The sequence below is a fragment of the Apteryx mantelli genome, chromosome 2 (genome assembly GCF_036417845.1).
Source record: "Apteryx mantelli isolate bAptMan1 chromosome 2, bAptMan1.hap1, whole genome shotgun sequence".
NCBI lineage: Eukaryota > Metazoa > Chordata > Aves > Apterygiformes > Apterygidae > Apteryx > Apteryx mantelli.
The window spans coordinates 39,932,992-39,960,951 of NC_089979.1; the positions used below are offsets into that span (position 1 = coordinate 39,932,992).

A 27,960-nucleotide genomic window follows, 5' to 3' on the forward strand; every position below is an offset into this window, starting at 1 on the left:
TAAGGTTCTGATCCTCCTTCTCACCACAAACAGTCCCCCACCCCAACCTGTCCGAAACAAAAAGCAAACAAAAACCATAACCACTCTTATGATGAATTGTAAGCCATACAAAATCCTCTGCCAGAAAGAAATTGCAGGGAAGTTTTAAATCAGCAGATATCAAAAAGCTAATTTTTCAGCTCTTAAGACAAGACTGTGGACCCCGATATGTCCACAGCAGTTCAGACGTGCTTTCCTTCTCCCCTGAGCAGAGGCACAGCTGACAGCCCCTTCAGCACTAGAGAGGGAGCAGGGCAGTAATCACTGCCACCCATTACTGCACTCCACAGCACCTTAATACCTCCTTTGAGGAGCTCGGATATAAGTACCCAAGAAATTGAATGTCTATGACACTCTGTCAAATCCCTTCCAAAATGTCAGAGCCATAGAAATTTTCTACCTACCAAACTGGGTGGAGGGGAATGGGATTGTAAAAGTCTGGTTCTTCACTGCGGTAGGCTCAAGCCACTTGTGGATGCCCTTGCACAGTTTTTTCCATCCTTACAGAAAGAAGCTTACCAATTTTAGTGTGTTCACGTAACTATTCATGCAAGTAATGGGATGTACTGTGACACAGTAAAAGCAGCACAGAATTGGGGCAGGGAGGAAGGGAGGTTTATCCATCAAAAATTCCAGGCTATCCGTTGCAAGTCGAGTTTGCCCAAGATAACTTCTTTGGTCTCAGTGTACAATTACAACAAATTAAGGAAGGGGAGGGGAGGGGGGCAAAAAACTCCTGCCCAAAGCAAGATGCTGCTTTGATTAGCCTACCTAACAGCCTTAGTTTAGTTTTAATTTGACCTCAGAAAATATTATTTCATTTTTAACCTAGAAACTATGGCCAGAATTGCTGTTAGACACCAGCAATCTTGTATTAATTTATTCTCCCAAGTCACATAACTGTTTTCTATTTAGCTCAGCAGTACAAGAAGCAGCACAAATCTAATTAGCCTTTGAATGACATAGGTCTAGCTCTTCTAATGTGTCCATCTAGCTTACTGGTACTGACAGGAGATACACAAATACACAGAGATTCTTCAGATCTAAAAAGTGGAGAAAAGAGTCGGTCAAGTTCTACCTCATTTAAAGGATGGTGCACTCTTTGAAGTAAAACAAAAACAAATTGACCCACCATAATTAAAGTGCTAATGAGTTAGAATGGAAGTCCAAAAGTGTGATGCTAATGTAGACTGTACTCCAAAGAAATATTGTTTTATAAAGTCCGTAAAGGGGCAGTGCTCTCACTGAAGGTGAGAGAAGACCGTGTTATGCCAGGAGCTGGTAATATCCCTTTGTCAGGGAATGTGCTGTGGTATTTGAGGAAGTGCGTTATTTCATTCTCAGGGTATACTGCACATTGATTACAAGGACTATCAGCTGTCTCGAGTCACTGCTTCACACGATTAAGACTTTAAAAGATCTTCAATACTAAAGAGGAGATCTACAAACAGTAAAAGGCAAGCTAAAAATCACACTTAAAAAAAAAGAAATCACACAACTTCAACACAAATTGGTTACAACATCATAAGGAGACATTTTCCCCTACCACATGAATTAGGATGAAATTAGCAAAGCATTCAGATACTTCTTAGACTCCAACATAGGAATAAACAGTTACAGGAGAGCACCGAGTGTTTAAGTTCTCAAATAAGAGACATTTCCAGTAACCTGGTACATAGAAGCTTTATTTCTGACATTAATATGGTCTGTATTATATGTGAGATTCTCTTACATAAAACAAGTTTGTAGTACAACAAAAACTGAGATTAATCAAGGCATTTGTTGTACATTATGTCAAACCTTAAAACAAAAAAATGGAATAATATGTATTTAATTTTCATGCAAGTTTGGCAGCTGCATGTACAATCTACTTATAAACTGAAAGAAATGCAAATGCACACAACATTCAAAAAGTAATAAAAGATGCCTGACATATCAAAGATTAAAACCTTCTTGCTAAAGCAACAAAGTAGGAGTTAACTAGACGATCCAACCAATACTAACACAAATTAATACTACTTACCATAAATCTACACTTAAACTTGGTATAGGCAGTTTTGGTGATGCCACTTCTACTGAAATATCATCCAGATTCTAGATATTTATTCTCTCTCAATATGTTATTTTGTCCTTCATGAATTCATTTTGTGCTGGAAACAGCATTTTTGTTGTTAAATCCATTCTGAAACTGAACACACCTAAACTTACTACTGCCAAGAATCCCAGTCGCCTCCTCTCCGTTTTCATAGGTGAGGAGTAACGCTGGTGTAATGGGTATTTTGTGATCCCCCTGCTTACTGGATTCCCTCTCCCCCCCCCCCTTAAATTTTTCATCTGAATTAAAAATTGCTGAAATGTTTTTATGCCTACTACTGCCATAGCTAGGCAAACATTTAATATCAAAAAGCTCCTAAAAATAAGGATTGTATAAGCTTTGAGATGTTTAAAAAAGTTTAAGAACCAATTACCTTCCTTGTGCCACTCATCATATGTTATAGTTTTCCATCATAAAACTATCGCTACCATCTTTGATATTAAAGTGATAGGAATACTTTCCACACCCTGCATAGTACTGGTTGATCTCATAAAGTTAACTAGAGAACCTGACATCATTTTTGTAGTTTTACATACAGTGCATATGATGCTCGCTCTTTCCATCTCTCATAGCAGCAAGCCGATTCTGCCACTATCTATAGCAGCACACCCGGGAGTGGAGAGGAAGAGTGTTTGAATTATAAATAGCTAAGACTACAGTGTACAGTTCTATTTACCTGTCAGTATTTGTTGATAGCACACCATTATAATTTGCTAGAAATTAACTACATAAAAATCTCTACAACAAAAGCAAACCAAGACATTCCTTCAAAAAAAAAGAAAACAAAATAAGTGCAAATACCTAAAATAGGCAACTAAAGCAACTGTTGTGACCTGTATATGTTTAAATAAGGACAAAAAGTTTTTCATAAATAAAAATGTTCTCTTTGCTCTTCAAACATTTAGTAAATATATAATGGTCAAACTTAAGTGCAGATACAACTGTTTTGAGAAACAAGGTGCCAAGTTCCTTTTTTTTTTAAAAAAAAAGTTATAATAAAATGCATTAATTTTTAGTTCCTATATAAGACAAAGTACTCCTAGGTCACATATAGGACCCTAAGCTTGCTTTCTAAATATATTTAGCAAGTTACAGGAACAGTTACTGTATAATACAGGTATACCTTGTAACTATTTCGTAGACCAACATGATTTAAGGGTTTATAGTGCAATCTTTATGTAGATGTAACATACAGTATAGATTTGTACACTTCACCACTGGAATTCTTCTGCTATTCCATACTTTAAGGTAAAAGTTAAACTTGTCCTTTTTCCATTTTAGCTGTTATAACAGGAAACAACGTTGGCTTCTAGACAACCTGCATACACATAAATATCTACATTTAAGCTTTAAAATGAAAATAAATTATAAAAACAGACTCCTTTCCAATTTACAAATTTTTCCCTGCTCCTACAAACTGTACAATACATTCAATCATCTCATTTTGAGATTTATGAAGAAAATACTGATGCTTTACACTAAAACCTAATTCACCCCCTCTGCCTATTTCTAGTACCATTCCCAAATAAATATATTTAACACTGTAGTTAATTTCGTTTTTTTGCAGCATACCAAAAAATTAGTAGTGCAACTTTCTATCCTTCCTTTATACTCCTTTCCATTGTGTTTCTTTATATACTAGAAAAATGCTACATAAGCAAAAGCACATTCAGTCATGTATGTTGCTCATTCAGAAATTAGCAAGGATCTATAAGCCTACTCTATGTTGAAACTGCACTAACAGGAAAAAAAAAAGCAATGCAAATCAAAAGAATAAATATGAAAAATGGACCTAATAACTGTATGTGGACATGTACTGCAACACTCTTTACCATTCTTTTTATATTATTTTGGGGGGGGTTAAAATATATTTTTAAGGAATTCATTGCAGAATTGTTTGTACTATCCCTTCATAAAGGAGGCAAAAGCTTCATGTCTGCTCTTTGTCTATCAAAAAAGAAAGGAAGGTTTCCCTTAGAAGGCTGTCTCAAAATAAAGACTTAATTTACAAGTATTTTGCTGGAGTCTCTCTCAAGACGTGTCAATTATAATGGAAAGAGATGGCTGTCAGTTGCAGTGATCCTCACAGTATCAGAGCCCTTGAAGTGCTGTTGGTAGCTGTATAAGTGCTCAGATATCTTCTTGCTTGTTCAGTCATGATAAGCTGGTCTTCCGTTTTTCCATAAACAACTGCTTCCCATTCACAATTTGACTGCATAAAATAAAATTCAGTTAATGGGATTTTTCTTTTTAAGGAAGAAGTATTTTAGTTCTTTAAATTAAGCAATTCTCATTATTTATAATTATTTAACAATTCTCATTATTAACTATTAATTCTCACTAATAAATAGTCAAATTCTAGCAATACTGTACTGTATTTTTACTGAGAAGGACCCTGTTCTACAATACCGCATACCTAAAATCTGTGACAAAGCTCCCACCCCTTAACCCAGCTCACCAGCATATATCATGTTATGTTTTAAGTTCTAAAACACAAAACAAGAAAGGTTCTTACAAAGAGATTAGTTCAACAATTAATACATAAGAGGGAAGTAAGTTATCTTCATTTTGGATATTTCATTTTAATGGATCGCTTCACTTTTAGATCTTTCACTTTAATGCACTAAGTATTGACAACCATCCAGAGACACCATGAAAGGCAAAATGATTTTGGCAGCTGAAACAAGAGGGAGGGGGAAAAAAAAAAAAGTAGAGTACTTTTATTGAAAAAAAACTGGTAGCTGTAAGAGAACAGTCGCACATTTTGGGGATGTATTAGAAGTGGCACAGGAACTAGGACCAAAAATAATGAATGGAAGAATAATCGAGCCACTACTCCTGCTTCTACCATTAAAAAAAAAAAAACACTGCATGTTTACATGCTTTATTCAATCTCAAGCTGATTTGTAGCATCTCTAAATTGGACCTGACAGTTGCAGACTGTAGCATAATATGAGGAATGCAAGTTTCTCTCCCTCCTACAACCTAAGCTAGAAACTGATCCAACAGAACCAGTTACACACATGGAGACACAGAGAAAATTAGCCATTTGAGTCTCCCTATAATTTCATAGGACTTGATTCATGGAAGGGATTCATGATTAGAGAAACAAGTAAACTGAGGGAGGATTTCTCAGGGGAAAAAGGAGAAAGATGGTTCAAAGAACATTGGTATGGTATGACTAAGCTCCCCTTTCAAATATGCTTAACGGCATAATTCTGGGTCAGATAGATGAGTTTAAATCTTATTAGAGGCCACTTAGTGAAACATCAGAACTGTATTTAAAGAACTTAAACGTGAATAGTATTTCATGGACAAATGATCAACTTGTGAAAAATAATGATCTTGGAAACATTGATCCAAATAACCAAACAGAACTATTCTAGACATTACAATGAGATAAAAACTAAAAAGAAGTTAATAGTTAACCTGCTAAAAATAACTAACAAAATATTTTGAATCCAGACCTGAAGAGATTTCTCCATTTTGACATTTTTTGAAGCACATGCATTCAATTTCTTCTTAATTACTGCATTTGCTTTGTTTGCTGAATTTGTATCCTGTTTTTCTGATGTCAGGTTACATCTGTTGTCATGTATTTCCAACAATGGTATCATTAATAAAGATGTGGTATATACATTTTCTGACTAATGACAAAAAAGAAGGTAGGGAACAGGAATAATAATTAGTATTTCATAAAAATAATCTTCAGCTGCTCTGATCAGAGAAGCCAAAATGAAAACAAAGCAACTACTTAACACATACACTCTTAGGAATAAATTTGAGGGGAAAAATAACAAATACTATATAAAAAACTAGCCCAGGCTCTACTAGGATTCATAGTCATTATTGAGCAACATAAAACAATTAGCTGCTAGCATGATTTGGGCATTGAGCAGATTGTTTTTCTCTTTTGTATAAAACCATGAAACACCTGACTATTTTGTTAAAAACGAGACTCAATAAAGCCAAGTGGTAACTACAGAACAGATTTAAGAAAAACAGCTTATAATTCAGTTCTAGTACAACTCTTGCATAACCAAGGACAAAGAGACTACAGTTAAAAAAAATTAACACCATATCAGTACTGGCAGGAGCAACTGCTTCAAGAAGTGAAATAATCACTTGATTGGCCATTTGACAAAATACTTTCATATGCTGATAATTTTTATGAGAATGAAGAAAAAAATATCAATCCAGGTTTATTATAGCAAAGCAGAAGCAAGGTGTATGACAACTTTTTAAGAGAACAAAATTAGATGAGAGCAACTGGCAAGTGTACTTGCTTGCTTACCAAAATGCCTCATTAAAATATGTTAAACTACCTTTACGTATTTATTCTACCTGGGACCTTACTCCTAACCTACCTTCCCATGCACAAGCAGTTTCCCCTTAAGGATCAATGCATTCTTCATTTTTAAGTCAGGTACTGCCACCATCTCCCTCTTCCCAAGAGGGAATGTTTCCATTACATCAGCATCCCTCATTGAAATGGAGTGGAAGCCCAATCAGCTGCCTCAGCTATCCTTGATTTTAGCTTAATAACCTGAACTTCAGTGATACACAATATACCGTGCCATATCAAAATATAACTAAGAGAACACTGGGCATTTTGTTTTTATTTTGAATGGTTGCAGCGATGATACTAAGAAGCCAGGGAGATGTTCATGGGGAACCAGGGAATTCCACTAGGTGGCAGGGCATCCAACACCCAAGGCTTACTAGGGCGTTTATGAGGCATTTAAGAAGGGAATTTAGAAAACTAGCCACAATAATCAGAAAGGGGTAGGATTTAAACACCTCTTCATTTCAGGGATGTTGGCATCTACCTCTTGAACATAACTCTATACCTGACCAAGATTCACAGACATTTATGCTTTCAGAATTAAACAGCTACATGCATTATTTTAAGAACTAGATTAGAAAGTTTTCCCACAAACTACAAGAATAAAGATTTATCTGTTCATTCAGTCACCCAATTAGAAAATATTGAGCTACTTTTTAAAGAAATGAGGGACAAAACAGCCCCACCTCCAAACTCTTCATGCCCTGGTTGTTGAGAGAGAAGTATTCAAACTTCTTTAGGCAGAGGAAGACCACAAAACCTAATTTTCTACATGCTTGATACTTCTTTACATATTAGGGGAATACTTTAAAAAATAAGAGGAAAAACATGCCACCTAATATGCAATTAAGAATCCTCAGAACGCGTCTACCAGACACTGTCAAGCATGCAAAACAGAGAGGCCAATATCACGAACTTGGTGAATTACAAAGAGCTTCAATGTGATATATGTGCTAAGTGGAGAGTTAATCAGGATAGAAGCAGCTCTGCTATAACAGCAAACCTGCCAGACATCCACAGTACTTTCCCAGCTGAAACTTCCTGCTTCCCTGCCCTAAGGGGCTGAAGAAAGAATTCATGCATGGAAACCCAATATTCAAGTATTGCTTAAGTATTTAAACTAGTATTTCAAAATGAAGGTGATTTTCACTTCACAAATTTATAAATCTAGCCTCAATCCAAACTCTTTATTTTAGCTGATACAGTGAAAGACATTCAATTCTACATTCACGTTGCTGCCAGTGATGCTATTCTGTAGTTTAATACCTACCTGTACATCCAAACTACTATCTTCAGTGAAGAGTTGGGCACCAAGCTCTTCTTTTTCCCATGGATCCAGGACCAGTGATTTTCTGACTTTCTTAGTAGAATTGTGCTGCAATCAATGTTTTACAGAAGACATTTTTAAAAATTTTGTTTAAAAGCAGTTATTTCCTATCTGAAAGCATTATTGCAATGTTACCTCTTGCTTGCAGCTTTTATAGACAGAGTCATCTTCCTCCTTGAAAAATATGTCTGTTCCAGTTTCCTCTTTCAAAACTTCCCTAATATCTTCCTCCAAGAAGGCAAGTGGTTGTGACTAAATTAATTAGAATTAGAGAAGAAAATATAGGAAGTATATTAGTTACTACTTTTCATCATATTCTACATTCACCTAATCTAGGCCAGATAAAAGATCCTGCAAAATTCAGCAACAGATTAAGGATTTAGATTATTGTATTAAATAACTATAAATCAACACTTCAAGGCTATGCAATTTTATAATTCATATTACTCCACATTACTTTTAGCCAGATAAAACATACATGCACACACTGCCTTATAAGAACACAATGTAGCATTGAAGACATGCAAAGTGCTTACCTGTTTGTATTTATTAGCAATAGCTATCCATAGACAAAAAGGGGATTAAAAATTCTTTACATATAGCAATATAAGAAAAATTGTACTATGAAAGTATGGCTCTTGTTGGGAAAGGAATATATATTAATCTTTCAACACAAATCTTTGAATAAGACATTGATAGTCCTAAGCACAGTACAGAATTTCACATAAGCCATACAGATGGCTCCTTTGTGTACCAACAGGAGAAGAATTCCCTTAAGCCCTCAAAATTTGATTTTGAGCAGGAGGTTAGTAGTGGACAGAAACAGGAATGTCAAACCACTCCATTTGCATAGTGAGAGACTGTGAATCTACAGGGTAACACAGATGGTGCCAAGCCCTGTGGCAAAGTCTGAGCTACCTTCTGTGTTTGCAGAAACGTAGTAGTCAATATATATTGGCTGGAAATTATTCAGAATTTGAAAGGCACATGTCTACTGAATTCCAAAAGTTATTATGCATTAAAATGCCTTAGCAAGGTTGAGGGAGCAAAAATCTGACACTCTGAAAAAAGTATGGTTACACAACCAGAAAAGTCTTCTGTGACAGCCGTAAGAATCAGCAGTCATGAATTGCTATATTATTTATTTTTTAGGATCAAGAAAAATCTAAACTTTACTCAAGAAAGCCCTAGGAAAGATAAAACACTTCTAAAATCTTCCCATCAAAAAAATGCTCAGAACACTAGCCTGCTGTAACAAAATCTGGTTTCACTCCTAGCACTGTAGAAGAACCAAAACCAGAAAACAAAAACTCATCTCTTAAACAGCCCAGAAGTTTCAAAGATAATGAAGTTTTACAAGTCAAGCGTGAAAGTTGCTTAAAATAATGAAGTCAGATTCATCTGCACCAGCCTGCTTTTACTGGATTATCCAATTAGAGGAGCCACACCCAGTCACACTCTCACTGAAAAAATTTCTATTGAAAAACCAGAACACCGAAGTATTAAAATAAAATTCTCAGACAGTGATGTTACCGTCTACTAGGTGATACAGTGTTAGCAAGACCACCCCAATTTAAAATACCTCACACACACAGAACCAGTGTGTTAAATCTATCCTTGTTGGTAGTTCTAGAAAATGGCTATGGATCAAATGAGTAGCTGGACTGAACCTTGTCCAAAAAGGCAATGCTTCCGTTCTACACTGAAGGATACTAGTCTGTCCAACATGAAAGACCTGAAACACTATTGATCCGCTGTCTAGCTATTCTCTAGGATAATACTGAAAGATCCTGAAACATTAGATTACTTTCTAAGATCATGCTTAGGCTTGTTATCTCAACAACAAGAGGGCATTTAGACTACTTTAACAAAAAAAAAAAAAAAAATAGACTTATATCATCACATACCATTAGTTTGAGGGGGCCATACTTTTTTTCCTGAGCAGCCAGAGCATTTTTAAAAGGAGTCGGCGTCCTTGGTGTTGAACCCAACAGAGATCTTCTAATTGTAGGAGTTCTAAAACTATTCAAGCACAGAAAAGCATTTATATAAACATTTTAATATTTTGATTTATCAACGGAGATGTAATGTATTTAAAAATGTTTGACTAACTTAAATTTCTTAATTCACACAACTGATATCACCACCACAAATCAGGAAGTACTAATTTACCATAAAATGGCCCCAGGTATATATAAATTTAATTACATTTTGTTCTGTGCTTATTTAAAAAAACCTGAGTGCAAGTCAATTCCTGCGAAGTAAAAGGAGGAGGCCAATTTATATTTGCATGCAAGTATCTACATGTCAGGGTTTTTTGAACTCATTTGTAGCATACATAGAAGTAGACTAATTCCACAATGTTCTGAAAAACCTTGCTTATATTTGAACACCACCCACCAGATCCTTAACGTAATAATCCTACCCTGCATTTTCCTTTTGATCTTTTGGTGTCATTTCCTTGTGTAGAGGAGTTGTAATTAGAACCTTCTGCCCACAGATTGGAGTTGATGTAAATGCAGGATTTTCAAGGTTGAATTGTTCATTTCCAGAGCAAGTGTTGAAAAACTAAAGACAAGAGAGGAAAAAAATAAGCTAACTTAAATGACAAAACTTTACAGTTGTACTGAACAATTTAAAAAAAAATAAAATAAAGACACACAAATTATCTGAAGATGTTTTACTGACAAACTCCAATACGCTATTTTAAACTTATACCAGGGCATTTGCCAAATTTATCAATGAAACCATGCTTTTTAAAATATCTACTGTTTGTTTAGGTGACGGACACAAGGACAAATTAGAACTATCAACAATATCTCCATGAGCAAGTGAGCGCTCAGACAGAAGACCCCCCCCACACAAGAGTCAATCTTCAAAACAGAGGAAGTATGTTATTTAATTTTTTTTTAATAGATCTACCCTTAAACAGATGTTTTAAGAAGATTTTTGGACATATTTGTTTAGACTACAACATATTACCAAGGGAGAAAGTATCTACAATTTATAAACCACTCATTGCAATGCTCTTAACATAGTGATATTTAAAAAGAACACTTACCTGCGATGGAGAAAATGGTAGTGTTTTCACTGGTGTGTGCTTTAGTGCAACACTGATGGCATCATTACATAAGCCATCATTCAGTTCATTAACTGGTGATTGCCCAACACGCAATCTCTTTTTCTTTCTTAGGATAGTAGGTGGAGTGCTGAATTTGGTTAGGTTTGGGGTTGCTGAAAAAACTGCTTCTTCCTCACCACTGATGCCACTGGGTTTTTTGCCATCAAGCACAACACTAACATTAAACTGGCGCTCCGTAGCCCCTTCGTTGTGTTGAATTCGCATCAGTTTTACTGGAGCTGGCTTGACAGGAGATGCAACAGCTTCTGAAAGGTCAAAACTGGTGACATCACTCCAAGCTACAGGATCCTATGAAGTAAGATATAAAACAGAAGCACAAACAGGCCTTATTGAAGATTGTGAAACAATGTCAAAGCCAATCTAACAGCTCTTTACCTCCAGAAGCCACATACTGAGTTATTCTCCTTGTATCTTTTCAAAATATGCAACTCAAAAATACCTTATATACATTGAATCAATTTTGACATCCCCAATATTTTTTAGAACAAATACCCAGACTTACAGATTCAATAAGCTCTAGTGTCTCTGCAAATTCTGGAATGGTTTGTAGAGATGATAAAACCGCATTTGCTTCCACAGCCAAATACTTAGTGGGTGAATTCTGCTGAACAGATGCACCCTGGGTCTCCTCCATGCTGTAGAATTCACTTGTTTGGTCCCCAAGGCTATTTAGGGTATTAGACACACCATCTTCCATGACAAAACTTCCAGACCAACTAGGCAGATTTCCAGCTTGCTAAAAAGTATGAAGAAATGTGTTAGCCTTATTCAACTTAGAAATCAAAAAAGAGTCAATGATGTGAATGGGGTGGAGGCAGGGAAAAGTATGTGGAAAGACTAAGCATTACTGCTAATTTTTGCATTTTCAAGCACAAGTTATCTGTTTGCATTAAAGCAGTTACAGTCTTCCCCTTGCATTAACAGATTCAACATTCTCTTATCTTACCCCTCACTCACATAAGATTCAAATCCTATCTTATGTGCTTATACTTAGGTCATTATGGGTTATATTGGTTATTATGGGTTATATTGGGTTATGGGTTATATTGGAAGCCATCTCTGATGCAAGTTTCCTGTGTTCCTAACATGGCAACATTATGAAGTCATCTTCATTGCAGTATACAGATACATTTTAAGACTAGAAACTGTTTCTAAAACATGAAATACTCCTAGTAGGATCAGATATCTTTTAAAGAAGATTCCACATTGATTTACTTAACCATTTGGAAGTTATCTCATTTTAGTATACTGCTTAGTACTCAAGAAAGATTTTAATTTTCACTGAAAATCTAGAAGTAAAGTAGATTCTACTATATAAGCAGAACGTTGCAGTGTTTTAAGAGTATCTCAGGAATAGTTCAACTACATAAAACTGTAGGACTATCTGTAAACTAAATTAGCAGGCAATGTGGTTGGGTTGGTTAGGTATCTGATGCTGCTCAGAGTCCTATTCTTGACTAAACAAACAAGTGTCATCTGCAATTTCCCTCCATTCCACTAAAGAACATGGATATTTTTGTACATGAAAATTTATATGTGATTTGTGTGAGTTTCTGTCAAATTGTCTTTTCAACTTTCAGATATTAGGTACAGCAAGCATTCACACAGAAGCTTCACAAACATCTAATCTATGGGACCAGAGATGACCTTTTGAAATCAAAAAGGGCAAAGCCCACATATTTTTCACTTTTCTCTGTTGATCGGATGATTAACATAGCTGACCTACAAAACTTGAGAGGGTGTGATATTGACAAACATTTGCTACCTCTTGAAGATGATTAAAATCCTGGATCTTAAATTAGGAATGAGTGGCCAATAGCAGGTCACATTTCTGCTGTTTTCAGAATTTAGAGAATTACACTAAAAATATTTTGCCTCAAATTTATAGACTTTGTTTTACAACCCAACTTCCATACTAAGTTTGATTAATTTTAGAGTCAGATAAAAATATACAAAAAACAAACATCCATTACTAAACTGCTGAGGATTAATCTCAGTAAAGCAAATTCAAATATTTACAAAAATGTACAATTCTTACAGATGATACTCGTTTTCTTCTGATTTCATTCTCTGCAGACATAAGCAGCAATTCAAGTTCCTTTATTTTCTTTTCTTTATCAGGATCATCATCAATAAATGATTGCTGAAATATTTAAGAAAAAAGTCATTACTATTTTTGCCCCCCCCCCCAGACACACAATAAAAATTTGACATTATATCTCAACTACATTTTTAACAACAGTTTGCACATACTGGGACCAGCTGTTCAAGCTGTATCATATTATGCAATGCAGTAGTCACTTGCAAGCAAAACAACTCCAGCAATTTATAAGAGATTAATCTGATTTTAAAGCAATATTTATACAATTCTAAAAGGTTTCCAATATGGTGTGTAAGTGTTCAGTATGCTATAGGAGATTAACTGAAAATTATTAAGTTACAGCTCTAATAGACGTAACACTACGAGCACTCAGATAGATTACACTTCATATGTTCACCAGAATTTTGAATTTGATTATCCTCAGCAAGTGTGCAAGACAGCATTTCAAACCAACATTTGCTGACAGAGCATCTATACAAGCAATCCTACCACTACTATCAGAAAGAAAAGGAACTAGCTGTTTTTTCTCGCTTTGTATCTTTCCAATATCGCTACATAGGCTAAAGAAATTGTTAGAAAATCATGGCAATATATACTCCCTTTTATAACTCCTTCTCCTGTTTAGAGAGGACTTCAGGGAGCAGAAAGTATCTTAAACTTCTCTTTAAGGGGCAATCCAGAGTGTCAAAGGCTACATGAGGCTTTATTATGATTTGCACGCTTAATGAATTCTCTTCGCAGTATAGAGAAGAGAGTGAAAACCCAGTGAGAACTCTCTTCTCAGTATATGAAACAAGATGAACTGCACAGTGAACCTTAAGGTAAGGTACAAACTTCTGCAAAATACCTTTAACACATCTAGCTCAACCAAAATATTTTTCCCCTGTATCTAAACAATTATTTTACTAAATCCAAATTCACAACAATTCTTCCAGGAGGTCATATCACAAACCAAGATCTCTTTCCAGTCTGCAACACTTGGAGTTTCAGACATTCTGATTCCAAGGGAGCCAGTAGCACAAGCAAAAGGAAACTAATATACCCAGTAATGTTCTTTTTGCTTTCCTCAATACTTCAATATTTATAGTGCTGCAAAACAGCATATTTAAGTGAGTGACAGAGATTTATCAGTCAGAAAAAGTCTAAAACATACTGAAGAGTCAAAGATAAATCACAGTATGCTATTTGAACTGAATCTTTCAGATGGAGTTGTATTTATTGCATATATAAGGAAATAAAATCCTGCCGTTAAATCTCACAGAAGCTTGGTAATACAAACAAGTCATAATTCTAACCTAAAATTTAATTAGCAGACTATGTTTTAAGCTATATTTGTCAGAAATAAGCACAACCATTACATGTATTTACATACCACACACAAATAACTTATCACACCCTGCAATGTCATCTTATAAAGCTCTTTCATAAAAAAAGTACAATTTGGATCCACTTGCAGCACTGAGATCTATGAATACAGCTCCTTTTTTCCTACTTAGAACTCCCATTTAAGTAGTAAAAGCTATTTACAAACAAAGGAATGCTTACGTAAATTTAGATGAATGATAAAAACTTAGAGACATTTTAAAGATACAGGTTTTTCTAAACTCTTCATTATATACCATAATACAAATTACATTTTGTTCATTAACAATACCCAGTAACAATTTACCTGAATTAAGCTGGAAGAAGCTGAAGCATGTTCTATACAGCTGCCTTCTGGTGAGGCATACTGGTATGCTGGAATCTAAGAGACATACATCACTTTATATATAAGTACAATAATCTGGAGATGATTTTATAGAGTCCTTTTCTTTAGAATATATACTTATTACAGCTTAGAAATCTTAAGTTACCGAACTATAAAGGAAAATACTTAACAGATCATATTTTTTTACACATTCATTTCTATTTCCAAACCCAATGAATGATTAAAAACTGGGAAATTCTAATTATCATGGGTTTAGAACTTACATGTGTCTGAACAGGTATGTAAAATTGACTCTGAGTTTGCAAGTGTTCCATAGTTGCACAAGGTTTGTGCTGAAGTTTGGATGAACTAGCTCTTTCGGATTTTATACCGTCTTGTAGATATCCTTCCTGTTCTACCTTTCTTCGCATTGTTGAGTTCCAGTGATTTTTAATGGAATTATCTGTCCTAAAATGAAAGTGTACAAAAATAACTGGCTTTCATATCTCAGAAAGTTTAAAATATGACATACAGTTTGCACGTTAGGTTAATCCAAAGCCACAAATCCAGACAGCTTGAGCAGCTTTGACTGAAGTTTCCATTGTCAGTGGTTTCTTGACAGAATTACTGGAAAGCTGCTGTTTTCAAAACTTTTTTCCCTGAATTTTAAGTCTGAGGGAAATTTTAAAGTAAATGAGAAATCCTTGGTTCTGGCTGCTATTATGGGCAAGAACCTTTTTTCTTGGATACTTCAAGAACAGCCATATATTCTCCATTGCTACATCCTTTTACCCTCTTAGAATCTGTTACGAACTTGCAGGAGAACATCAAGCTTAGGCACTCACCCTGCTGTCCTGCAGCATAATAAGGGTGATGTGGCTAATGTTTGCCACTGGAAAACATCTCTTCTAAAATGACAGCCTGCATTCCCAGCTCCTAAAGTAGCATGTGCAGCTTCATGGAGGAACATCCCACTATCTCTTGGTGCCCCTGATCTTGTATTGGGGAAGCAGATATGGCAAAGGCCAGTACCCATTTATGGATTGCCACTCCCTTGGAAAGAGAAGGCCTGCAGTTCGACAAACATGCTGAAATCACTTTTAACACTAAACAAACATTAAGGTAAGAGAATGAATGTATTTACTACAGTCTAAATATTAGGAAAATTACTTCTAGTGTCAGAGAGAGGTATACAGAAATAAAGGGGCTTAAAGCCATATATATATTTAAGTTTACTCCAAGAGGTATTTTCCCTTTTCATCCCCCTATCGTCAAACTCTTCACAAATCTCTCAGCCAAGGATCCAAGTTTTAGGTAAGACTCATCTTGAATTTACTTTCACTAAATAAGTTAGTGAATTGGGAATGCCTCTGTCCTTTCCTACTCCCTGAAGTCTCATTCAGATTCAATCCATTCCCTTCCTATTCCTCCAAAGGATTTCCTGCAATTCATGAATTCAATACTTAACCAAAATGTCAAAATTTTAACCCCACATCCCAAAGGGCTCACTCTCCCAACATAACAAGAGCTGACGTTCCTTAGGCACAGCTAGACAGTCACCTCCTGAACACACAAATAGAATTCAGGAGGACCAGCTTAATGCTGAATTTCAATTAACGGCATAAGGCTAAAAGTTTCATTGAACTCTTTATACACTGAAATTTCATTTTCTACAGCATATAAATTGGCAATCACTCTTAAAGCAAACATAAGGAGAACAATACATACAGTTAGTTCTTAACTCTGTCGAGACTACATTGTAACCAACTAGCTTTGCAGCGCAGGACTCACAAATCTAGGCTTTGAAGGTTACTAACAGTCTGCTTTTCAAACGTCCAATTTTAAGTGCTCCACAAAACTCCCCCCAGAACATCTGATCTTAAACAAAGTCACCTCAAATACATATTAATGAAGGCACTTTAATAAGCAATCATAGCACAGTAAGGCAGATTATTCCGCTGTTACTTGCAGTTAGTACCTTGCTCTCCTCAACCCTGCTACAGCTTTTTCAGCTACTAGAAATTAGACGAATTACAAGTTAAGAGTTTGAAGGAACCTGGAGGGTGTTAGAGATTTTTTGTTGATTTTGCGTTCTAGATTAAGAATACAGAAGCAAATGCATAAGACTTGCAACAGACAGGTGTTTCAGGATCTATCAACATATAAGGTTCAACAGCTGTTCTTTAACAAATTATATTGGAAAGACTTGTGTAATGCCTGCTTTCCATATTCCAATATTTAATACAAATAAAGTTGAAAAGCACCTTCCAGGAAGAAGTTTTGCAATTTCAGCCCATCGGTTTCCCAAACGCTTGTGAGCTTCATAGATTATTCTGTCTTCTTCTTCTGTCCATGAAGACTTTTTTACCTCAGGATTGAGATGGTTATGCCATCTCTCTCTGCATTGCTTGCCTATTCTTCCTTTCAGGTGTTTTGCAATTAAAGACCAGCGCTTTGGACCATACTTCTGAACTAATTCAATAACCTGGAACACAGAGGAAAGCATGTTAGAAGTCCAAGACCTAATTTTTCTAAAGAGTGAAGAAACTGATAAACTCACGTTTTCAAATAGGATTATAACAGTCAATTTGACAAAGAACTAGTCCTGTGGAGGCAGGCAGTTACTTGGGTTTTTAAAAGTTATTTTTCAAGAAACCAAAAAAACTGTTATTATACTCTAAAGCTAGTGAATCTGGAGTTAGGGTATACTGATAAACATATATTTTTGCAAATTTCAGGATCCCCATCATCCACTGCATAAACTGACACTAGGAACACCCAACCCCCCCCACACACACACACACAAAGCTTCCCTCCCAGCCTCCATCCCCCCTTTTTTTTTAAATTACACATTATTAGAAGCTTTTTTCTTGAAAGACTGATGAGAGCTATCAAATAACACATTAAGCAAACCATATTCAGAAGTTTACAAATACTAGTTTGAAACAGCTTTAATTAGTTTTAAACAATGGGAACGAGCAGGCTATTTGAAATATCATATCTGAAAGCTGAATGCATATCTCCCTGAAGTGCAGCCCTGGTTTTGCAGGAAAAGAGATGCAGTGTGGATTAATAAAACCCAGGGAAGGGAATTTAAAAAGCCATTCCATCTTCATTAACAGTAGAGTACCAACAAACTTCCCCCGTTCCCAACCCCTTCAAATCTGGTGGCTTTGAGGAACAAAAGATGTGACACCTTTGATCTTTAGTGCCAGAAAGAGGTATCCTCTACTTTGTGAGCTAGAGCAGTTCGGCTAGCAATCTGGGCAATGGGAAATGAAACCCTTGAGCTGACCAGACATTCCATCTACTTAAGAGCAGCCGCATTTTCACTCAGCATAATATAATGTAATTATTCACGTCACAAGGTATGTCAAACACAATGTGTGGGGATGAGACCAAAGAAAATCTTCACACATTCTTAGCAGTCAGATGCCACTTTTATAACAGTTAATAATAATAAAGCACAGTATCAATTAGTTTTCATTACCCTCTGATCTTCTTCTTTGGTCCAGGGACCTTTAATCAGTTCTGGGTTTAGTACCTTCTGCCATCGATGCTGGCACTGAAAATCTGAACGATTCTGAAATAGTTTTAGAAGACCATGTTGACCTGTTAAACTCTTAGCTACAAAAAGTTGTCAGTATTAGCTAGCAATGATTATTAGCTTATTTCAAATTAAAAGATTTATTTAGACCTTTTTTCTAAGTATGATAGTTATGCTCTCCCTTATAATTTCTTCTTCCATTTGCTTACAAAAACTCTTCTCCTAAAAAAAAAAAAAGACACCCCCCCCCCAACTTGCCTAAAGTTCTAATCGAATTACTTCAATGCTCCCGAGAACCAAATTTACACCTTACTCTTCTTGAAAGGAAAAAAAAACACCACCACCACATTATTTTTGTCCCCACACCTTCTCCGATCTTTGAGTGATTTTCAGTTTTCTGCAGTTTGACTGAAGATCTTCTGAAATATTGTTCCCAGTTATAGAAAGTTAAGTGAAAGCTTACTTCTGTTCTAGGAAGTGCCAGTAAGAAAATGCTGGACTATCAGGGTAGTTGGTCAAATCCCCAAAATATGCAGATAAGGTCGTCCTCAGCACTAGATATTAGTAAACCTTTTATGGTACCAGGACAAGAGAAATCGCTCCTTTCTGTGTAAAGCTCTGGATGGCGAGTACTGACTATCACAGTTTTGCTGGGCTTGTCTACCAAGTGAAGAAATTACCATGCTACGATGAAGTTAAAAGAGGCAGTCTGCAAGACCATTAGAAAAAAAAAAAAAACAAAAAAAAAACCACACACAAACACACAATTATATCCCAAATTAGGTGGATCACAATACTTTCAAGTTAGTCACAAGTAGGCACTGTATGTTTAAAAGCACACTACAATGTGTTATAAAACATCATTTCCTGATGAAGACAAGCCATAAAAGGCAAACTTTCCACAGAGACCAATTATTCCCATTTTCAAGTGAAGAATGCGTTTGAAATCATGGCCTTGTAGTGTTTTACCTTCCAGACATTTCTGAAATCACAACATATTTGGGGGAGAAGAGTAAGACAAATGATGAGATAAAGCAAAATCATTTCAGGTCTGCCTTAGCTATGATAAATTGAAAGAGAAAACAAGCTGCACTCCCTCTCTGAGTCACCTTTAAGCCAACTTTACTTTTCAGAGCAGGATGGAGGGAAGGCTCATTTGTGCCCAGTCCAACAGTGAGATGGAGTTCTGAAGAGATGACAGTTTCTGAATGTCTTTACTCTCTAATAACTCAAAATATAGTTGGTTTTCCTAGCAAAAGAGTATCAGTAACAATGTAAGTGCTACCTATGCCCACATTTATTTGACTTTGTGAAGGGCAACCTGATCTTCCATGCATGTTTCCCATGACAACTGGGGAGCTTTTTCTCAACCTCACCTAGGCACAGCTGAACAGTAGTTTTTTTCTCTGCAACCTAGTTGCCATTCACACTTCTACCATTAACTAATTTCATCTTTGTAACTGGATAGGAACCAAACTAAGAAAAGTGAAGGATTCCTATCAGTAAACATGACAAACTAAAACTGATTCTATCCTCAATTTCAAGAAAACAACAGTAAGAAAAATAAGAAGAGTGATAAGTCACACCTTAGACCAAAATTAAGGAAAACATCCTATCTTGTGTTCAATGGCTGAGGGGGTTGGCAACTTTTTTCATCCTGTTGTGTCATAGCATGTCTGCTCCCTTCCCCATCTGTCTCCAAAAATGTTTGTCTTCAGCTGCAGGACTTTATGAAATTCTACTATTTGGATTTATTAAATACAACTCCTAACTACACATGTAGCTCAGTATCACCAAGTACTATTTTTAGGAATATCTTAATATGAAAGCTTGCAATTCCCTTTCTCCTTCCGCCATTCACTCACTCCACTGTTTCTGGAAGGGGCTAATGTACATATACAAAATAGTGATTTGCCTATGCACTCCTTAAATTTAGGAGCCTTGAGTTTGTTCCTTAATATCTATTCCTTACTCATGAAAAAAAAAAAAAAAAAAATCAGAAGCAACATAATTGCACATATATGACAGGAACGAGCAAGAGTTGCAGTTGTTCAGCTTTTAGAATTCAAGTTTATTTTCACCTAGTTGCACATGTATTTTATGCAACCATGTCATTCCATTCAATATTTTAAGAACATCAACAGAGGTTTTTAAATTTTTTTATTTTTAACATTTAAACATTCTACACCACTTTTAGGTAATGATTTATTCTTTTTTAGAGTCTAGTTATGCTTTTACAGTAGGCATTTTGTAACATTTAATCAGAAGATAAAGAAACATCATTGATTCCAGTTGTAGGTATTTTCTACCAGTCCAGCTCATAGGATTGTTTTCATAGCTGAGGAGTCATTTAGTGATGAAATGAGTAAAGGAGTTGTTGGTTCAAACTCACCAATGTAACAGATCAGAGTATTTTAAAAGTAACAACAGGACATTTTCAAGAAACCCACCAAGGTTCCAGTCTCAGTAACTGGAAATATCAGAGAGTGGCAAAATTTACATTTGTTAAGGACTAACAAAAAAACAAACAAAAAAAAGCTTTCCCTAAGGTGTTTAGGAAATCGATCCTGCTCCTTTCAAGCAATCTTTTAGACGCGACTCCACTCTTCTATCTACTTCAGAAGGTATCTGTGAATTGTAGATATAACCACCACAACGGATGCAACTGACAGAAAGCAGCAATATAAGTAATATATTCCAGAATGAGCAGAAAATGTGGATATAAAGTATCAATTATTTTTGATCATTTCAGATCATCATTCATTTTGAGTCTCAGTCTGAGCTGATAAGGTCTTTTAAGGTCTAAGCTAGATTTCAGGTCCAAGTTATAAGCACCTTTGAAATAGTCTTGTCTAGTAAGTGTTTCCGACTTCTCTATCACCTCATTTCCAAACTAGATATGTAACCAAAGTAAATAAATATTAAAAGGAAACTTAACTGGAACAAAGATTCACACTTACTTGTAGATGACTAGCAATGAAAGCCCAATCTTCTGTACCATTTTGCTCTACCAGCTTCTTCAGCTTTTCATCCTGTTAAGACAACCTCAGCCAATAAATATACTATGTGCTATCCCAATATAATACTAAAGAATAACACACTTCAGTGTGCTTCCAATATTACATAGGAATGAAACTAAAGCAAAAAATATTACCTCATCCCGTGTCCATTTCACTCGGTTACATATCTTCTTCAATCCTTTTTGCTGTGGTACTTCATAGTCATGATCTGCATATTGAAGGTCATCATCTTCTTCCTCACTACACAGAAGAGCAGAAGAATGAAGAAGATAGAAGGGTTAAAATAATGCTGAATAACTTATCTTTTTCTTTCTAATTATGGATATTTGATGATGTATGATTCATTTCCCCCCCAACAGCATACATTATTCTAAAATGACATATATAATTTGCAGGAACTTAAAATCTGTCTCCAGAAGTGGTCAATATTCACTATATCAAAGGAACAGAATTAGTCTGATTTGCAAGATCATGTATATGCAAGATACAGACAGACAATTCATTTTAAGTCAAGACTTAAATCTGAAGCAAAAGCTATTTGTTAAGTTCATGTTTTTGTACCACATTTATGAATCCTATCTCTATTTTAGACAAATGAGTATATAAGATGAAGGGTTTTTCTAGTCTAAAAGACACATTCATATTCCACCTCCATAACTCATACATCACACTCTGTAAACCTTGTTTTATGCAGAGTTTTCAGTTTGAATATTATGCTTAGGAATCAGTCAAAACTGTTGCCTTTATTAAACCTTAACTTCAAGAAACGTATGAAGAGACTATTGTCCATTACGCTGGGTCCTAACAAATGAAGGAAGCATCTTCTGAATTCTATTTTTAACCCATTAGTGTTCCCTAATTTCTGGCTTTAAAAAAGTCATAGTGCTAAACATCAACATGGTGTTAGATTTAAAATCCAGTACAAACAGCAATTAGCATTTCATAACTCAGTTGGACCCAACCTTTTTCCAATCCAACCTTCAGCTAGAAGAGCTGCAGAGGAATACTCATCTTTTAATGGTATAGGAAAGAGGATATAATGTGAAACATATCCCTTGCCAGAGGACTACTTAAGGCCAATGGATGGAAAAGCAGGAGTGTTTTCTTGTTTGGGGGAGGAGGGTTGTATTCCAAGGGAGCAAGGGGTAGTGAGCCACAGAAAAGAAAATGAATACCAAATCATTTAGTGTCAACCTGAGATTTTAAGTAGGCTCTTGCCTTGAGTAAGAGTGTTGCTTCACAAAGTTACAGGAACTAGATACAACTCCCAACTTTGAAGACAGAAATACTCCAGCCAGAAAGAACGACTGTACCAGCCCTGGCCCTCCAACCTGAGAGGCAGGGGGATAGGAAATCAGGTAACCTCTGCAGCTCCACGCAGATCACACTCCATCTGCCGGAGAAACGTACGCTTCACAGCCTTGGTAAACAAAGCCTTACAAACTAGGGGCACGGGAAAATGGTTCATGGAAATGTTACTTAAATTTATCCTACGACTCATGTTAGACAACACGAATACAGACAAATGTGGAAATCTTGGCCTAACAGCAGGAAGGGCAGGTCCTCTGTATTAGTTATAGCAAAGACACATAGAAGGGACTCACATCCAAATACACAGCTTTAATTAAAAGGAGTTTCACGCTGTAATCTTAATTTCCATATGCACACTTTGTTACCAGTATAAAGAACAATATAAATATCATCAGTCCATGTTTCAGGAAAAAAAAAATAGTTCTCAGTCTTGAAAGTTACTTTACTTCCCCCCCCCCCAACCAAAGGTATATAAATTCCCTTCACAGTAACAAAGTTAACCAGTGCTGCTGTCACAAAAACTGATTCAAAGGCAGATCTCTAAACAAAACAAATATCTTTTCTGTCAAAATGTAATTTATCCACACAACATACTGATCAAACATTTGTGTATATTTGCTATTTCACATGACCTGCAGTTAACAAAATATTTTCTCCGCGGCTAACATGAACGTATAGTCATTTAGAAAGAGCGCTACTTACTTGAAAGTATTACCAAGAGATAGGACATACCCAACTCTTGCAGATCCAATATATGTAACATTGCTTTTGTATGCAACACCATATCTTTCATGTGGATTTTCCCTACTTAACTTCAAGATGCAGTAGAAATAGTTAAACATATACAAATATTAAAGCTTTCAAGAACCAGTGAAATACATGACAACAAATTTGTCTAAAGGTCAACACCAAGTTCTTCCCAGTACTTTGGGGGGGGGGGGGGGGCAGGCAGGGCAGGGGAGAAAAAGCTGCAAAGCTATTTTAAAGCAATGATTTTAGAAGTTTTGCATTAAGTGGCTTAGGACTTAATAAAATAGGATTTAAGCTCACATGTAATTAAGAGTTTTCCTTTCCTTTCCCCCTCCCCTCTTTTCTTCATCCACATTCCACTGGCTCTTGCCAAAGTTCAGGAGCGTGCCTTAGTATCATAATCCTATTCCATCCCAAGTAAACCATACAATTTACTTATAACTAAAATTTGGCCTTGTGGTTAAGCTCTTTGTCAATATGTTCTCCTTACTCAACCACATAGCGAACCAAATCAAGAACTGAATCTTAAGTTATGTGAACAAATGTGGGGAAAGTGCCACAACATTTGAATCAGATAATGTAAATGTAAAATGCTGTTCCAGTGTATATTCTGTTCCAAATTATAATATAGTGCCACTAATTTAATTTTCACTTGATTACCACCTCCAAAACGTATCAGGTTTTATACAAGACTGGCTAAAATAACCAAGACTTAAAAAAAAAAAAGTGACAACACAGGATAAACTAATCATTAGTTCTAAGAAGAATTACGGTGTCTTAAAAACACACAAACACTTATCCTTAGATCAGATGTAGATTTGCAAGGAGATGAAAAGACAGGACTTTAAATTTATTCTTGCCTTAATTACTACTCAGCCCCTTGCTGATACAGAAACACTTCCTAACCCATCATCTTTACATATTGCTGTTTCTTAGTCAAACTATTTAATATATGATTAATTCTGTTGGTTTTCCAAGTAAACGTCAAAGTGTATATGCATTTGAACTATAGCTAGGGCACTTGAACCCAGTGATCAAACCCGCACACTATGACAGCTCCCTAGTTTCTCCAGCTTCCTAGATCAGCCAGAAGAAATCGACTTGAATTCATTTTCACATTTCATTCAAGGTAAAAAGTTTTAAGCAATATTCTAACTGTAAAATGGTTAGGTGTTTAATATTAAGTTCAATATATTTTTCATTACCTGACATTTTCAGTATGCCAAAGATGAATGCTCTATAGACCTCCACAAAGGTGCACCACAACTTTTTCCAGCAATAAAACTAACTGTTTGGAAGTCAAAACGGTACAGGCCTTGCTTGTAGTATAGCTAAGTTGTAGCAGATAATATATGATTATGCAGTAATGTTAGTTAGCTCTATTAAAATAATTAAAACTGAAATAATGTTTCTATTTAACCCATAGTATTCTGGTTTCAGAAACACTGCTGTTGAGAGGAATAATTCACATCTCAGTTCTATTTTAAGCTGTCTTCAGATTCAGGAAGATAACAAGGAATTGTCTTAGGCTCAGTCCATATTTGAAAGACTGTCTTTGTAACAGCATGCTAAAAGCTAAAATAACAACAACAATAATAATTTAAAAAACTTTAAAGAAGCGGGGAAAGGAAAGGATGCCAGCCAGGAGGCGCGGAGGCGGGCACCGGGGCGGAAGCGGGGCGGCAGGGCGGGCACAGTGGCAGTTAGGGCCGATTGCCGCCCAGGTTCCAGGGGGGGCAGCGGCGGTTCCACGCCCGGCCCGCGGCCCGGCCCGGCCCGGCCCTCTCCTTCCACCTCCACGGGGAAGGCCAGCTCACCCGCCAGCCCCCTCGCACCTCCACTCAACACCAAGAACTGTCTACTCCCTGGTCTCACTTAGGATGGGACACCAGTAGATTATAAATTAAATGTACATGAAGGTCTGGGACTATGAGCTTCAGATTTTGCTTTAAGAAGAAGAGACTGTCAAACATGTTAGGTTATTATAGTTTCTTTGACAATTCTTTTTCAGTTATGAAACTGCAGTGAAATATTCCGTGAAAGTGGAATGCGGACGTCTAATTTCATCAAACAAGAAATTTAGAACATTAGGAAAAAATACATACATACTTCAAGAACTCTGTGCTAGCTGTCTCTAAATAAAACTTACCTTGATTCTCTTCCTTTATTTGGCAACTCTGAGTTGGGAACCATTAAAAGAAAAAAACTGAGCTTCCAAATGCGAAAACCAAGCATAGTTTAACAGAATTAACTTAATACCATTTGGAACAAAACAATTACATTTTCTCCTTACTCTGCATCTAGATTAGCGATCCTGAAAGCATCTTGATATAAACTCAGACTATGATGATGTAGTTTGGGGGATATCATCATCATACACTCCCATGGTATTCTTCCAGGGTTATTGATCTTGAACCAGAAGTTCCTCTGCTATCCGTGACCAGTTTTATTTTCAATTATGAGATGAAAGTACTTCATACCCGTAAGAGACGATACAAGCTAAAGCTTTGTAAAGATGAAACCATTGGTTACAATACCATAGATGGAATTTCTGAAGTTACAGAATGCAAGTTAAGATTAACAGACAACACTATGTACTGCTGTCTTGCAGACAACCAAATTAAGACAGCTCCAGCAGCTACCCTCCACAAGCAAAGCCTCTTAATGAACCTTTCCCTGTTTCTTACACAGTTAGAACCCAAATGCATTGCTTTCTTGTTCGACTTGCAGTTTTGCTGAAAAATAATATTAGTTTATGAACTCCTTCCTCTTCAGAGAGGATACAGTGCAGGCAGCTTTAGTAGATTTTGTAACTGAAACTTTGAAGCCATCCCCAGCTCCACAAGAAGTATGTGTTCATAGCAAACCCTGGAGGCCACAGATAACTTCCACATTAGTATTAATCACTTAGCATACTTTCCCTTCTCAGGTCCAATTTTTTTTTTTTAAATACATTTCTTTATCAGTTTTCAGAAACTGATTTTCTATTCAGGACAAAAATAACCACAACAATAAAACAGTTCTCCAAGCCCCACCTTTTAAATATAAAGACACACATATTTTCATATAAATGAAAGAAAAGCGTATTTGGGGCTGCTGTTGAAGTTTCAGAGAGAAATGCTCTCAGGAAGATTTCAGGCTAGCTTGTAACAACCTCAGGCAAGGAACATGCCAAATGAGAGCAAGTAGGCACATTTGAGATATCTGAACAAACAGCAGGCCTAAACATCGAGTTCAAGCCTCCAGCCTGACATCCATCCAGGCTGCACAAACACAGCTCAGAAACAGAAAAGCAAGAAAGACTACTCCAGCAGAAGGAAAGCAAGCAGCAGGAAAAGTTCCTGTGGAGGCAAAGTTCTCGAGAGCGGCAGGCTCGGCGACCGCAAGGCACACGAGCCAAGGGGGCTGCCCGGTGAGCCGCAGCCCGCAGGTGGTGCGGAGCGGCCGGCGGGGGGCGGGTACCGCGGGCCGCAGGGCCGGGAGGGCGGCAGCAGGGACACCGGCGGCGGCCCCCGAGGCCGGGAGGCGGCGTGCAGAGCCGGCGCGGGAGAAGGGGGACGGGACGGAGCGGGCCGGCAGCGGCACCTGGCAGCCCCCCGGCGCGGGGCGGGGAAGGTGGCGCGGAGCTGCCCGAACCACTCACCTGCGCGGCCTCTTCGCCATCCTCGGGGCGCACCATAGGGGGGGGCGCCAAGGCAGCAGGGTGCAGCCCCCGCCCGGGCTCCTCCTCCCGCAGCCGCCCCGCTGGCCCCGGGGTGGCGGGAGGGACGGCGCGGCGGCGGGCAGCGGGCGGCTCAGGGTCGCTCCGGGCGGGCGCGACTCCTCCGACGGCTCCCCCCTCCCCGCGCAGCTCTGCGGCATCCAGAGCCCGCTGGCGGCCGCCCTCAGCCCCGGCCCGGCCCCGCTCCCGGCGCGGCAGGCATGGCTCGGCCCGGCCCCTGCCCGCAAGGACGGGGCGCGCAGGGGCCCCGCTCTCGCCCCGCCGCCCCTTCTCGCTCCTGTCAGAGCCGCCGCAGGCTCCGGCAGCGCCCTCCCACCCCGAGTCGCTGCCCAGCCCGGCCTCGCCCCGGCCCTCCGCTGCCGGCCCCGCGGTCCGGGCTGCGCCGCCACCGCCGCGCTCGGTTCGTGCCGCCGAATCTCGCGCCCAGCCTCCTTCCAGAGCCACCGTTTGAATCTGCGCAGGCGGACTGCCGCCCCATTGGCTGCCGCCGCCGCACGCGCCCCGCGGGCTGGGGGGCGGCGCCGGCGAGGCGGGCCGCTGCGGGGAGGGGGAGGGGCGGCGGGCGCGAGGCATGACGGGGGAGCGAGTCTTCCCCGCTGACAGCGCGGCAGCGCCCGCACCTCGGCGCGGCGGCAGCCCGCCCCGTGCCGCCGCGTCGCCGGGGCCGGGCACCCGCGAGCGCGCACCCGCGAGCCCCGAGGGGCGGCGCGGCCAGACGTGGCGAGCGTTCCCGACCAAAAAACGGCGCTTTCACCGCGCCAGCCTGGCACAAAACCAAGCCTCCTTCGAGCCGGAATCGAACCAGCGACCTAAGGATTCCCGCGAGCGGGCGACGCCTCTACAGTCCTCCGCTCTACCAGCTGAGCTATCGAAGG

The 27,960-nt window shown here is 38.1% G+C and overlaps 1 protein-coding gene and 1 non-coding gene across 2 annotated transcripts; both read right to left on the bottom strand.

The window, feature by feature from the left end:
* Positions 1-1,593: 1,593 nt before the first annotated feature.
* MYBL1 (MYB proto-oncogene like 1) lies at positions 1,594-27,228 on the bottom strand. The gene is made up of 16 exons (XM_067290518.1): positions 27,008-27,228; positions 21,438-21,543; positions 21,244-21,315; positions 18,227-18,319; positions 17,001-17,221; positions 15,021-15,204; positions 14,719-14,793; positions 12,987-13,091; positions 11,451-11,684; positions 10,868-11,236; positions 10,232-10,374; positions 9,714-9,828; positions 7,942-8,058; positions 7,750-7,854; positions 5,602-5,781; positions 1,594-4,346 (listed from the first exon to the last, which is right to left on the bottom strand). Exons 1-16 carry the CDS (start codon positions 27,223-27,225, stop codon positions 4,218-4,220), a joined length of 2,466 nt encoding a protein of 821 aa, XP_067146619.1. The 5' UTR covers positions 27,226-27,228; the 3' UTR covers positions 1,594-4,217.
* A 638-nt stretch (positions 27,229-27,866) lies between these two features.
* TRNAY-GUA (transfer RNA tyrosine (anticodon GUA)) lies at positions 27,867-27,960 on the bottom strand. Its single transcript has 2 exons — positions 27,924-27,960; positions 27,867-27,902 (listed from the first exon to the last, which is right to left on the bottom strand). It is a non-coding gene; the product is annotated as a tRNA-Tyr (tRNA).